At 36.1% G+C, this 14692-nt stretch overlaps 1 protein-coding gene across 6 annotated transcripts in view; it reads right to left on the bottom strand.

Annotated features, from left to right (window-relative positions):
- Positions 1-14692, bottom strand: part of PDE10A (phosphodiesterase 10A) — a 667471-nt gene that overhangs the window by 81115 nt on the left and 571664 nt on the right. For all 6 annotated transcript variants that reach the window (XM_055269337.2, XM_055269326.2, XM_055269348.2 and 3 more), the window contains 4 exons: positions 14356-14406; positions 13226-13284; positions 11591-11642; positions 1404-1546 (listed from right to left, as the gene is read on the bottom strand). In XM_055269337.2, the coding sequence (XP_055125312.1) occupies positions 1404-1546; positions 11591-11642; positions 13226-13284; positions 14356-14406 (305 nt within the window). The remainder of the gene's footprint in view (positions 1-1403; positions 1547-11590; positions 11643-13225; positions 13285-14355; positions 14407-14692) is intronic.

A 14692-nucleotide genomic window follows, 5' to 3' on the forward strand; every position in this document is an offset into this window, starting at 1 on the left:
TTCCTGGTTTTCTTGTGCTTTGAACAACATAAACATAATGAATTAGATTGCCATAAGCAAAGGGTATCAGAATCCATTTGATGATTTATGCTTGTTTGCGTTGGTCTGAGAGCAGTCTGAACTATAACTTTTGTTCATGTTCTCTGTGGTTTGCTATGTATGGTCAGTGGAAGCCATAATTAAGAAGCCGCCCTTACATAAATGGCTGCCATTAACCAGTCATCTGAGAGTTACAGTAAATCACACTCTGTTTTTCTTATGCTTATAAACACAGGCTTTAAAGTCGTTATTTTCAAAATTAAATCAATACCAGTAGTGTTAGGAAACACTCAAATCTTCAGCAAGAGAAATGACTTATCTAAGTGACTATATCCAGATGCTATACTGAGATCTAACAACAACAACAAAAAAAACCAACAACAAACAGACAAAAATGTTTTAAAGCCCAAGTACCAATACAGTGCCTATAAATCAGAGTTAAGGAATATGGAATATACAGGAAGCGCTGAGAGGCAGACAGTGGTGGGGCCCCATGGTGAGGCACACTTTGAGTTTCCTGGACATTAGTCTCCTTGTATGATAGACTGCCCAAATCAACAGCAATCCTTAATTAAGAAGACACAGTGTTTCACCCGAATGTTGTTATTACCAGACAACTTTATGGTGTTATACAGAAGATGAGTTAAACAAGACACATAAAGCAAAAGAAACGCAAATGTCTAAAATTATTTTCTCCGCTTCTGAATGTTAAGTTGATTCTTAAAGGTTTTGTCAGAGTGCTCCTTCTGTCGGTTTCCAGGTGTGGTATGAGCAAGCCCCCATGCCTCCACCAACAAAATCAACTCCATTCTGTTCATTTAAGTGACAATGGTTGCCACTTAAAAAAACAAAGACTTTAGTTTCAAGATGCAACACAAGTGTGCTATATGATTGATTAAAACAACTGGTCAGTCACAGAGTGTATTTAAGTCATCAAATATACCAGATCAATTTCTACTACCGTCTGGACTGTGAGACAGGCCACAGGTTGGGAAGACATAGGGGCCGAATTGGAAAAGCACACCTTTTCTCTTGGACATGGGAAAACCTGCAGATTCCAGGTGGAGTGTACCTTTACCTACCTGGGAGCACTAGAAAGTTTTTCCAACATGATTTCCAAAAGGACCGCCTCCGGAAGACGGCATTTCCAGGAGTGACGCTAAAGCTTCCTAGGCGCGGTTTCTCTGGCACTGACTGCAATGTCATTCCCAGAAGTACTACCTTCAGGAGGCGGGTCCTGGTGGGAATGATATCACAGTATGACAAGTATTGTCAGCATACCTGTGAATAGGCACAGAAAGATGGGTAACAGAACGCCTGCACATCTACCATAAGAGGACAGGACATTCTACTTCTAGCTGTACCTTATCTCTTTGGTCTTCTTGAAGACAGGTTTTCCTTCCTTTTCCTCTCCAATATCAAAAAGGTCTGAATATAACTCCTTGTTCTTATGGTCTACCTGGAAAAGTGCACAACGATCGGCATTCACCAGGTTTTTTGCATATATCTAAAGACAAATGACAAAATAAGAGTAAGACAATGAGAAATTCAAAGAACTTGCAGGTAAACTTTATCATAAAATAAGTATTCATTTCAGCTGTCCTATAATTGGTTGGTATTAGCATTATAAGTAAATAAATATACCAGTATATAAATATTATATATATATGATATAAAAGTCACTGTTACATGCTAATACTAACAGATCCCAACAGAATACACAGCAGATATGCATCCATACTGCCATGCTGGGGGGAAGCATATCAGTCGTGTATTCTGATACCAACTGACACTTCTGTTTTAGTTGGTAAGAAGCTGCTGGCCTATCTTCCCAGTGCCCTTCTGCCATCCAAGAATGGATGCCTTCCAGAACTTCTCAGGCCTTCCCTGGTGCCTGGCTCTGAGCCTCTGTCAGCACTACGACCAGCACTCATTCTGATTGGTTGATGTCTGTGATGCAGCAGTTGTAAAAACTATGAAATATAACCTCTAAGGAGATACATGGCTTTCATATTTGCATTAGCTGAATTTTATGTGATGTACTGTCTAATAAAAATTTGTACAGATTAAGTGTTTACTATGTGCCAGGCACATTTATATGAATTGATTTGCCTGCTCCTCACGATAACAATATTAACTCAGGAAAATTTTTTCCCATTTTACATATTAGGAAAATTGAGGCACTGAGAAGTAACTTGTCCCATTATTACATGAATAGTAAATGGTAACAGTATTTGAACTGATACTCGCTGTTCCCATGGCCCATGCTTTTATAACAAGTATGCTTTTTCCATTTCTAAATGGAAACCATGTATTCATTTCATCACTCATTTGTTCTTCCATTTCCTTCAACAAATATTTCTTCAATGCCTAACATATCCTACTGTCCTGAGTGGGTTGGGGCTACAGTTGCATCATTAACACAGTATTTACCTCTACTGAGAATTCTGGTAACTTCAACTATCCAGATCATAGCCATGAAATTATTCCTCGGAGAAAAAGAATTCATCCTTAGAGTAAAACAGCCAAGTCTCTGCAAGAGGAACCTTGCAGCCAGGGGAAAATATAGCATCTCATATAAAATGTATAGATTTGATAAAAATAAGTCTAAGTTAGGTAACTGTCTTCATCCTATTATACTATTACACGTTTGTGCTCACTGCTACTATAGAACTGTATTTATACACCCAACAAATACTGGCCATGCCCACTACGCAGGGACTGAGTATACTGCCTAGTATCAGGAGCTCTGGGCTACTTCTCACCTCCCTTAGCCTGTGAGCTATATAAACAGCAGAAACCACTTCTCTTTCCCCACCGTATTCCAAATGCCCAGAACAAGGCTGAGTTAGGGCCAGCTAAATTTTGTGGTCCAAACCCTGCCCCCTGCCTGTTAATGTAAATAACATTTTTATTGGGACATAGCCACGTGCATTCATTTCTGTACTTTTTATGGCTGCTACAACAGCAGAGTTGAGTAGCTGCAAGAGAGTACGGCCCACAAAGCGTAACAATTTACTATCTGGCCCTTTACAAAACAAAAAGTTTGCCAACCAACCCCTGGCTTAGAACATGTAAGATCTCCATAACCCAAAACTCTCAATAAATATTTGAGGAAAAATGAATGACATAAAGCCTGGGCGAGAGTGATGGGGCTGAGTCGTTGGCAAATACAGACGAATCACTCATCTAATTCACAAACCCATGAGATTTTAAATTATTAAGTAACAAGAATGATCCTGCATTATTAAACATTAAATTATATTCAGTGAAATTTGTATCTGTAGTGTTTGAGGTAATGTCAGTTGCTTAATAAATATTTTGGCATAAATATGTTAATATTTGTTTAAAATCTGGATCAAATGGACAAAGTTTCAGAAAATAAAATAAGCTTAGAAAGTGTTGAGAAATACAAATCCAACCAGAATCATAAAGATAATTCAAAAACTATCAAAAAATATTACCAAAAAAGGCACCAGCCTCAAATGGCTTTGAATATGAGTTCTTTAAAAATCTTCAACAAATTCCTGTACAATTTATACTGATCTACATTTAGAAAAGAACAATTTTTTTCCAGTTGTTTTTACAATATATGCTGTGTCACTGATACTGAGAACTGACAAAGAAATTATAAAAAAGAAAATCATAGACAGATTTACTTTTGAAACAGAAGAAAAGTTATAAATAAAAATTCAACCAAATCAAATTTAGCAATAATTAAACAAATATGACAATATTAAAAACAGAGTTTATTCTGAACTGTACAGTAGCATAAAGTCTATTACCATAATTCATAATAGCAACAAGACAAAGGAGAAAAATCTGCAAGATTATCGTCATGGTTGTCAAAAAGCATATGATGAGCCTGGGTGCAGTGGCTCATACCTGTAATCCCAGCACTTGGAGAGACTGAGGTGGGCCGATCTCTTGAGCCCAGGAGTTTGACACTAGCCTGGGCAACATGGCAGAACCCCTTCTCTACAAAAAATATAAAAATTAGTCGGGCATGGCAGCATCCATCTGAAGTCCCAGCTACTCAGGAGGCTGAGGTGGGAGGATTTCATAAGCCCAGGAGGCAAAGGCTGCAGTGAGCCATGACTGCACCACTGTATTCCAGCCTGTGTGACAGAGCAAGACCCGGTCTCAAAAACAAAAACATGTGATGCCATTCAGCAATCATTAATGATAAAAACTTTAGTAAAATGGAATAAAAGAATATATAGAAAACGTAATAACGTTTTCCTCAAAACAAGTCCATATTACACCAAACGGTAAAATAACAGAATCGCTGCCTTAAGATATTAAGGAACAAGACAAAGGTATGTTATCACAATGATTAGCATGCTGGTAGGCAAGAAAAAGATGTGAGGTATACATATTTGAAGAGATAAAAGTTTTTATTGTTTGAGGATAATGTTATTTCATCATATGTCAAAAAAATCAACTGACAATTTTAGGCAGTAAGAGGGCTTCTGTGGCCGGGTGCAGAGGCTCACGCTGTAATCCCAGCACTTTGGGAGGCCAAGGCCCTTGGATTGCTTGAGCTCAGGAGCTTGAGACCAGCCTGGGCAACATGGTAAAACCCTGTCTCTACTAAAAATACAAAAATTAGCTGTGCATGATGGCATGTGTCTGTTGTCCCAGCTACTTTTGGAAGGCTGAGGTCGGAGGATGGCTTGAGCCAGGGAGGCAGAGGTTGCAGTGAGCGGAGATCGTGCCACTGCACTCCAGCCAGGGTGACAAAGCCAGACCCTATCTAAAAAAAGAAAAAGAGGCTTCTGTTTTAAGATAAGCGTTTCTAAACATAATGTTTACCTTTTCACTCCCCCCAGATATTAAGGTTTAACTTTGAAATGACCCTCAGATGCTGAAAAGGAGTTAAAAATATCTAGACATGGCCGGGCGCGGTGGCTCAAGCCTGTAATCCCAGCACTTTGGGAGGCCGAGGCGGGCAGATCACGAGGTCAGGAGATCGAGACCATCCTGGCTAACACGGTGAAACCCTGTCTCTACTAAAAATACAAAAAATTAGCCGGGCGTGGTGGCGGGCGCCTGTAGTCCCAGCTACTCGGGAGGCTGAGGCAGGAGAATGGCGTGAACACGGAAGGCGGAGCTTGCAGTGAGCCGAGATCGCGCCACTGCACTCCAGCCTGGGGGACAGAGAAAGACTCCATCTCAAAAAAAAAAAAAAAAAAAATCTAGACATATTTTGATAATAATTATAAAGTCCAAGCATCAGAAGGTCACACACATACGCATACACACATATGCATACACACGTATGCATACACACATACGCATACACACATACGCATACACACATATGCATACGTTTACCTATAAGTGGAACAACACTCTTTATAGCAACAGTAGGTTTTAAATTCAGTTAAAATGTGTCTTCAAATTTCTAAGGAAAACTCACTTTAAGCTTAAATGTATTTACCAAGTCAAACTAGAATAAAGGAAAATAAAGATATTTAAGAAGGGTAAAGTACTCAGAAATGTACTATCTTTGAGCTATTTTAGAAAAGGAGATGGGCTCAAGCAAAAATGAAGAAATAGATAAATAAATTCAAGGACACATGGGAAGACTCGGGGTTCAAGAAAAAGTGAGGAGCAAAGAAACCATTAAAACTATACTGAAACTGTAACACTTGTTACTAAATGATATCTAAGAAATTACAGGCATCATCATGAAAAATTAATTTAAGAAACATGAAATATATAAAAATATTTATATGTCTAAAACTATGTAAGGGTAGTAGGTAAGAAGAGTAAAAAAAATAAGGAAACAAATGTGCTTCGTTTATTATCTTGTTGGTGAAGCGAGTGATATGATATAAACACTGATTATTTATTGATTTTGATATAAAATTTCATTTTAAACATAAGACGACAGCTGTCAGGGCTATTGCTACCATCATGTAAAGAGAAACTGCTTGAGAATAAGGACTACACAAAAGTAAGTTGAACTGAGAAACAGAGAAAGACCTATTCATGAAAAGATTATTTAAGCCCCCGTGTCCACTAATTATATAAGCCTGAACATTCAATGGCTTTTCAGCAGTCTGAGCCAGTAAATCCTCTATTTTATTATCTCACATTAATTTGAGTTAAGTAGTTGACGTTTTCAGATAAGAAAGGAAATATAAAGTACCTACAAATTTATAAAAATTGATTTGAAAATCTAATTATTTGATTCCCAACCAGCAGCTGAGCCACCTGGCTGCGGGACATCTGGAAATAAGTGCAGGTATGTTTGTTGGTTACGAGTTCTCACAAGCTAAAGATGCTGCAGATCTGCGGTGCCCAGGATAACACTGTGCCAGAGGGAACTGCTCTGCCCAAACGTCAGCATCAACCCATTGAGAAGCACTGACCTACATGAACTGATCACCTAGGAATTTAAGAATTACCCAGATTAGGCCGGGCGCGGTAGCTGACGCCTGTAATCCCAACACTTTGGGAGGCTGAGGCGGGTGGATCACAAGGTCAAGAGACTGAGACCATCCTGGCCAACATGGTGAAACCCCGTCTCTACTAAAAATACAAAAATTATGCAGGCGTGGTGGCTCGTGCCTGTAGTCCCAGCTACTCGAGAGGCTGAGGTAGGAGAATTGCTTGAACCTGGGAGGCAGAGGTAGCAGTGAGCTGAGATCATGCCACTGTACACTGTACTCCAGCCTTGAGACAGAGCGAGACTATGTCTCAGGGAAAAAAAAAAAAAAAATTACCCAGATTTGCTTGTCTGAAAATAATAAATCTTCTAGATTGTCAAAAAGTTCCTCGAAAAAGTCTAACCTCATTCCCCACTTGTTTCCTCTAATCCAGGGTTATCTTTTCAAAACACATACCTGATCTTGCACCTCTAGCTTACAAGCCTTAATTAAAAACTCCCTCCCAGGCCTGGGTGACTTGGCCCTTCCAGGGCCTTTCTACACAGAAGCACACTGTTCCCCCATCCCCTAAAGTAGAACCCTCTTTCCTCTTTGCCTGTGTAACTTCCGCACATCCACCAGACCAAAGTCACAGTATCAGGAAAGCTTGCCACAGCCTCCCCAGCTCTGTTAGATCCCATCACCAGCTTTCAGGGCACTGTCATGCTCCTTTATAGGCCTGACTCTGACTAGTTTCACAGTTATGTTGATATTTGGCTCACGTCTGTCGCCCCACAGAGTAAAACCTCAATGAGGACAGAGGCTGTGAAGGGTTTTGCTCACCATTTGATAACTCCAGTTACTATGTATTACAGGAATACAACAGATTCCCAAGAAACATTATAGCAGAAAAAAGTGAATGAAAACTTGAAGGATCCAATGTCATAGAAGAAATTGAAAAGAGAATCAGAGATCTACCCCTAATAAGACTCTAAAGGGGTCTTAGCTGATTTATATCAAACATTAAGGGAACAAATAACACGTATATTATTTAACCCACTTTAGTCCACAGAAAAGAACGGAACATTTCTTAGCTCATTTTATAAATGTAGCATAACCCAATACCAATATTACCCAAGGACAGAAATACAGAACCATTGAGTGATCTGATGTATGAATATAGATGCAAACTTGGAAATAAATATTAACAACCAACCCAGGAATAAAGAAAACATTACAACTAAACAGCCTTTATACCAGGAATGCAGGAGTGGTTCAACGCTGAGTAATAACACAATTGTCTACTCCAATCATTTTCAAATTGCTTATAAAAATGTGATAATACCCAACACCAAATCAGATGCAAACTCACAGAAAATTAGGAATAGAAGGAAATGTTTCAAAATTGATAAATTATACCTGCTGTGGACCCAAAACAAATATACATAGCAATGAAATGTAAGAAGTACACACATCAAGGAAAATAAATTTTTCTCCTATTGATACCTGTTGCTTCCATTCAACAGTGTTCATTAGGTTCCAGCTAATACATTAACAAACACAAAGAAATAAGTACTGTAAAAACTGGAAAAGAAGAACCACCAGAACCTCTACTACTGTGCATTATAAATCACTGTCTATCTTGAAAACTAAAGACTATAAACTGGAAAAACAAGTTAACTGTGGGGGACCATAATCAATACATTCAGTCAAGAAATTTTTTTTAAAAACTGAAAATAAGAAAATGTGTTTGGCTAGGAAGACATCATTTGCTGAAGATATCAATTCAAGTTTTCTCTAAATTTAAGGCAATTCCAATATAAATTATACCCCATAATGAACTGAGATTCATCACAGGAATGCAAGGTTACTTTAATATCCAAGAATCAATTGATGAAATATACACTATCAATAGAATTAAAAATAAAAACCATATGATCATCTACACTGATGCACAAAAATTATTTGACAAACCGTAACATACCTGCATGATAAAAACACTCAATAAACTAGGAAAAAAGGGAATTTCCTCAACCTGATAAAGGCCATCTATGAAAAACCCACAAAAAAAATCATATTTACTGGCAAAAAACTAAATGCTTCTCCCTTGAGATCAGGAATGAGATAAGAAAGTCCACACTTGCCACTTCTTTTCGGCTTTGTGCTGTAGGTTCTAGCCAGGGTAATTATGCCAGAAAAAGAAATAAAACACACCTGGATTAGAAAGTAGGGAGTAAAACTATCTCTAATCATAGAAGGCATGATCGTGTGTGTGTGTGTGTGTGTGTGTGTGTGTGTGTGTGTAACAGCAATCCACTAAGAAACTATTGAAACTAATCTATGAGTTCATCAAGCTTGCAGGATACATAATCAATGTATAAAAACCAATGTTGTTTCTACACATTTGCAGCATAAAATCAAAAAATAAAGAAAACAATTCCATTTATAATAGCATTAAAAAAATAAAATAGGAATAAATTGGCCAAAATAAAAGCAATACTTATTCTCAAAAAACATAAAACACTGTTGAAAAAAATTAAGATCTAGATAAATGGAAAAATACCTCACGTTCATGTATTAGAAGTCTTAATTGTCTTACAGTTGTTAAGATGGCAATACTTCAAATTGCTCTACAGATTCAACATAATTCCTATCAGCATTCCACCTGATTTCTTTGTAGAAATTGACCTGCTACTTCTAAAATTTAAATGTATTTGTTAGGTACCCAGAAGAGCTGAAAGAATCTTGAAAAGTTGGGGAACTCACACTTCCTAATTTCAAAACTTACTACAAAACCACAGTAATCAAGAAAGTGCACTGGCATTACCACAGACATATAGAGCAACACAATAGCATCGAGAGTCCAGAAAGAAAACGGCATTTTTTGTTCAACTGATGTGCTGGGGAAAACTTGATAGCTACATGGAAAAGAATGAAACTGGACCTTTACCAAACATCATATACAAAAACTAACTCAAAACACATCAAAGACCTAATATAAGAGTTAAAAACCCTACAACTCTTACAAGAAAATATCTGAGTACATTCTCATGATCTCAAATTTGGCTTAGATATAAAACCAAAAGCATAAACAGCAAAAGAAAAAATAGCTAAATTGGATTTCATCAAAATTAAAATCTCTTGTGCCTCAAAAGACACTATCAAGAAAGTGAAAACCTACCAAAATGGGAGAAAACATTAGCAAAGCAATTATGAGACAAGGGAGTTACAGCTAGAATATATGAAGAGCTCTTAACAAGTCAATAATAAAAATACAAAGAATTCAATTAAAAAGTGGTCAATGGCTCTGAATAGACATCTCTCCTAAGACAATATACATGTGGCCGATAAACACATGAAACGATACTCAACATCATTAGTCACCAGAGAAATACTAATCAAAACCACACTGAGATAGCACTTTACACCCACTATCATGAAAAAGTCGGATAATAATAAGTGTTGGTGAGGACGTGGAGAAATCAGAACTCTTGTGCACAGCTATTGGGAATGAAAAGTGGTGCAACTGCCATGGAAATTTTGGTAGGTCCTCAAAAAGTGAAACACAGAACTACTACATGACCCAGCAATTCCACTCCTAGGTATATACCCCAAACAATGGAAAACAGGCATTCAAACAAAAACCTGTAGAGGAATGTTCACAGCAGCACTACTTCCAAGAGCTAAGACATGGAAACAACCCAAATGTCCATCAACTGATGAATGGATTTTTTTAAATGTGGTAAGTATATCCATAAAATGGAATATTATTTGGTCATAAAAAGGAATGAGGTACTGACCCACGCACAATATGTATGATTTTGAAAACAGTATACTAGGTGAAAGAAGCCAGGCACAAAACGCTACATATTATGTGATTCTTTTCAGATAAAATGCCCAGAATTGGTAAACCCATGGAGAAAGAACGTAGACAATGGTTGCTTAGGGCTGGTGAGGCAAGGAGAAATAGGGGCATAAGGAAGTGATAAGCTAAGGAGATGATATCTAAAAGGGTATCAAGTTGCTTTATGAGGTAATGAAAATGTTCTAAAATTGATTGATGATAGTTGCACATATCCACGAATATACTAAAAACCACTGAACCGAACACTTTAAATGGATGAACTGTATAGTATGTAAATTACACTTCAATAAAGCCATTTTTAAAAGAAAATATTAATAACACAAAGAACGAGCAATAAGTGCTCCTTGTACCCCTGGCATAAGCTCAGTGTCAGTCTACATTATAGCTTTATATTTTTCTTAAAGCTATTCACTGATTTACAAATTCCTTCAGTTGTTTCATAACAAGAGAAGTTATTTTAATGTACAAGTATTTTATTTTTGTCTAGATAAAACCATAGAAATAACTTATCACATAAAGAATGTGCTGAAGTTAATAACCTGTGTTATTCTCTAATTACCTTTAGTAAACTTCCTGTCTCTACAAGATGTTGCACAAAGCACACTTCATATTTGTCTTTTACTATGTCAAATAAAAAAAACTTATCAGTATGCATCATAAAATCTCTAGATGAGAAAACTCTTTATTGCAGAAGAGTACTGTATTTTGAGATGGACCAGAAAAATGAGGAGAAAGAGCATTTATTAAAGCACATAACAGGGCACAAATGGTACCAAGAAGGCCTGGGCGTGCATGGCATCCACCCACACATTCTGACAACTAGAAGCCACTTCTGAAAGAAGTCTCACTAGAGACCTAAAAGTACTCAGTAGCATAGGGAAATATGCCTATAACTCTACGTCATACAGCTTTAGGCTCAAAAGTGCCCGATAGCCATCTAGGAGAGAGGAATAATTAAGACTAGAACTAAGTAGAAGGAACTTGAAGATCAGGAAAAAATCAACTGAGAATTCCCCACATATCCCATATGTAAGGGGTGTTTTGAAGAACATAAAAAGAAACCAAATGTCTTTTCTAAGTATAGCTCTCTATTAATAAAGAAAAGCTCTGAGATTTTTAAAAATGTTATTCAAACTTACTCCCCCAAAATTAACAGAAGTGACAAACAGATCAAGGTGAATTCCTAAGCCACCACGTTTTCGTCACATTAAAAGTGCCTGTGGATGAATAAGTTTAAATGTTATGCCATATATTAGCACCATGAGTCTAAGGGTTAAACAAAATCATACTCAGAACAAAAACAACCTACCATTATGTGTTCAAGCAGAGAATCTATTGCAACTATGTTATCAAAATATGTTCTGAAAAAAAGAAATATAAATCCTGTAAGTAATTTCATTAGTTCACAGTACACATTACACTTTGAATACATTTCCTGGTTTTGTTTACATTTAAATAAAAAACATAAAGATATATGTCATTTGATTTTTGTGCTTTGGTAAAAAAAAAAAATCAGTACTGTAATATTATTTTAAAGAGATAAATGAAACCTTATCATTGACCTCAGCATGAGGGCTCTATAATTCCAGAGAATGCAATCAGTATTTATTTTATTGATAAGTATCAGTGTAGAGAGAAAGTTTGTTGCATTTAACAAAGTACGCAGAAATAAAATTGCATCCACCATATTTAATATTTTCATTAATAACTCTGATCTAAAATAAAAATAGTTAAATGTGCTAAATCTCAATAGTTAAATATAAATTATCACTGAAAACTGGAGAAAGTTAGTATTTAAAGTGTACTGAGAAAGTAATGTAATTCATTTGAGAAGAAATGTCAGAATACAAGCAATGCTATGGATCTAATGACTTTATATGAGTATATATTCATTGTTATGAACGGCAAGTAAATGTTTCAGAAGCAAATAGTGCATATACTAAAATGTAAATCTGGAAAAAGATAAATCAATATGCATGTAATGTATGGAAAATGTAAAGAAGGACTCTTAAGATAGACCCCACTGGCTAGGTAGTGTTTAACCTAGTTGGCTTAGGTATCCAAGGGGAGCTTTTTCACTCCCATACTTCTTTAATTTTATTATTTCAAAAACTAAATGTAACATAAACTAGTAACTTCGAACTAATTAATGAGCATCAATAATAATTACTGATGCGTAAATTGTTAGGTGCATATACAGTGACATGTGAAACATAACATGTCATCGTTGTTGCTGGAGGCCACAGAGGAAAAACTATATTATTCCTTTAGTAAACTTGTAGGAGGACATGACCCTAAAGTTACCATAGCCCGGGGCATAGTTTAGATCTCAATGATTAATTATATGGGTCAGATATATAGACGAAGACTCCTGTAGTAAATAAAACCAATAAAAATACGTGATTTAATAAACATCTATTATATAATTGCTTCCACTGCCGGCCAAAGGGAGTTTTTCTAGGCCAAACCAGGGAAATATAACATTTTCTCGGAAATGATAACTGAGATACTACACATGGGAAAATTTAAATAATAATAATGATGATGTTTAATTTGTTGACATTGTTAGAGAAACCAAATAGGACTTTTTGGAAAACAATAAACCAGAATATTTTCCCTCCTACTGTAGCCAGTATTCTCCTGCACAAATAGAGATATTTAGTGTCTTTAACATATTCTAAGAGAGTCTATTTAGAAAACATACATCAAATTGAAAATTAACATCATCACATATATATCTGCAATCCTTCACTTTACAGTGAACGTGAATGAGAATATAACTCTACAATCCATAATATGATTAACTGTTCTTCCCAGACTACTTGTAAAGACGGGTCTTCAGTTATCAGCTGCAACAGACAATAGTCTATTTCTGCCACAGGCTGCCCTTAATTTAAACCATCGATTAATAAGAGCTACTACATCCCTAGAAATGAACACTTACTTTGATACGTCGAGTAGGAAATCATTCAATTCTGTCTGTTTGGCAAGGCCTCTGCATACCTACCATATAAAATAATAGCTACAATTATAAGAGATTTCTGCTTATTTAAAAATAAAACTTCCAGAATACTAATTGCCTTATTTATTGAAAGAAGGCCTAACACAATCACTTGGATTATAATGTAATAATAATATCAATAACCATTAATATTTACTGAACCCTTAAATGTGCTAAACATTGTTTTTAAGCACTTTGTATTTATTGTCTCAAGCACCACAAAATACTATAGGTTTGGAATTTACATTTCATAATGGGGCTATAAAGATGTTAAGAACCTTACTGAGGCTTCAGAATTGGTAAGTGATAGAAGCAGCATTCAGGTCTGGATAGTCTTCCCAAGTCCCTCTTTAGAACTACTTTACACTGTACTTCTAAAAACTGTAGTAGAGCACATATTCCACCTACATCTGATAATTCGAGTCCTTTCTACTCCTTCTATTATCCTACAGCTCGATTTTTCTTCCTAGCATACAGTTCCTCCCTCATCAACCTCAATTTGCTGAAACAGAAATAGAAAAATAAAACCACCACCAAAAAAATAAAAAGAGAGAAGGAGAAGATACAAAGAATGCTGTATTGCTACCATGTTCTTTAAAGTCTAACCACCAGTAAAACTATAAGTAGTTGGTGATTTTTAAATTAGATATCTTCAAGAGAACCAGATATCTTAAAGTTCGAACGTTTCATAGATCACTTAGAGAAAAATTTAATTTCGGAAATGGAATCATAAAAATATCAATGCAACTCCAGTAGGCGATTGTTCCTAGGTTTTCAGTGGAAAACAAGTACTACAGCAGGACATATGCCATTTATTGCATAAATTATATATGTGTTTATTTTATATATAGATATACATGTATATAAATGCACACACATATAATTGCAAAATATTTAAGGCAGGGAGTAAGTACATATAACTGACTAAGTTAAAATTTCTAGAAATAACGGGATATTCTAATATCCCAAAATAACACATGGGGTGACTTGACCTCTATTCCAGTCTTCAATGCCGCACTCTAAAAACCTCTTCTCCCTTAGAAAGCCCCTGCAAAAACACCCCAAAGACTCACCTGCACCTGATGTATTGCTACTGAAGCCCAGGCAAGATTTGCTGTTGCAACCTAAAAAAAAAAACGAGAAATACATACCTATAAGTAATAATGCATTTTATATATATATACACACACACACACACATATATATACTACATGTAGTCATCTCAACGAAGGACTGGGGCATACATGTATATGAAGAATTTTCTGAGATCACTGAGCTTTTGAACATTTTCCAAACACAAAGCACCAAATATTTACAAGGTTTTTCTTTTATATTTTCCCCTTCTATTTAAGTGACTTTAATGTTCTCTTGTTCATCTTAATTTTGGATAAAATGGAAAACAAACTGATT

Source organism: Symphalangus syndactylus, chromosome 2, assembly GCF_028878055.3.
Source record: "Symphalangus syndactylus isolate Jambi chromosome 2, NHGRI_mSymSyn1-v2.1_pri, whole genome shotgun sequence".
Classification (NCBI taxonomy): domain Eukaryota; kingdom Metazoa; phylum Chordata; class Mammalia; order Primates; family Hylobatidae; genus Symphalangus; species Symphalangus syndactylus.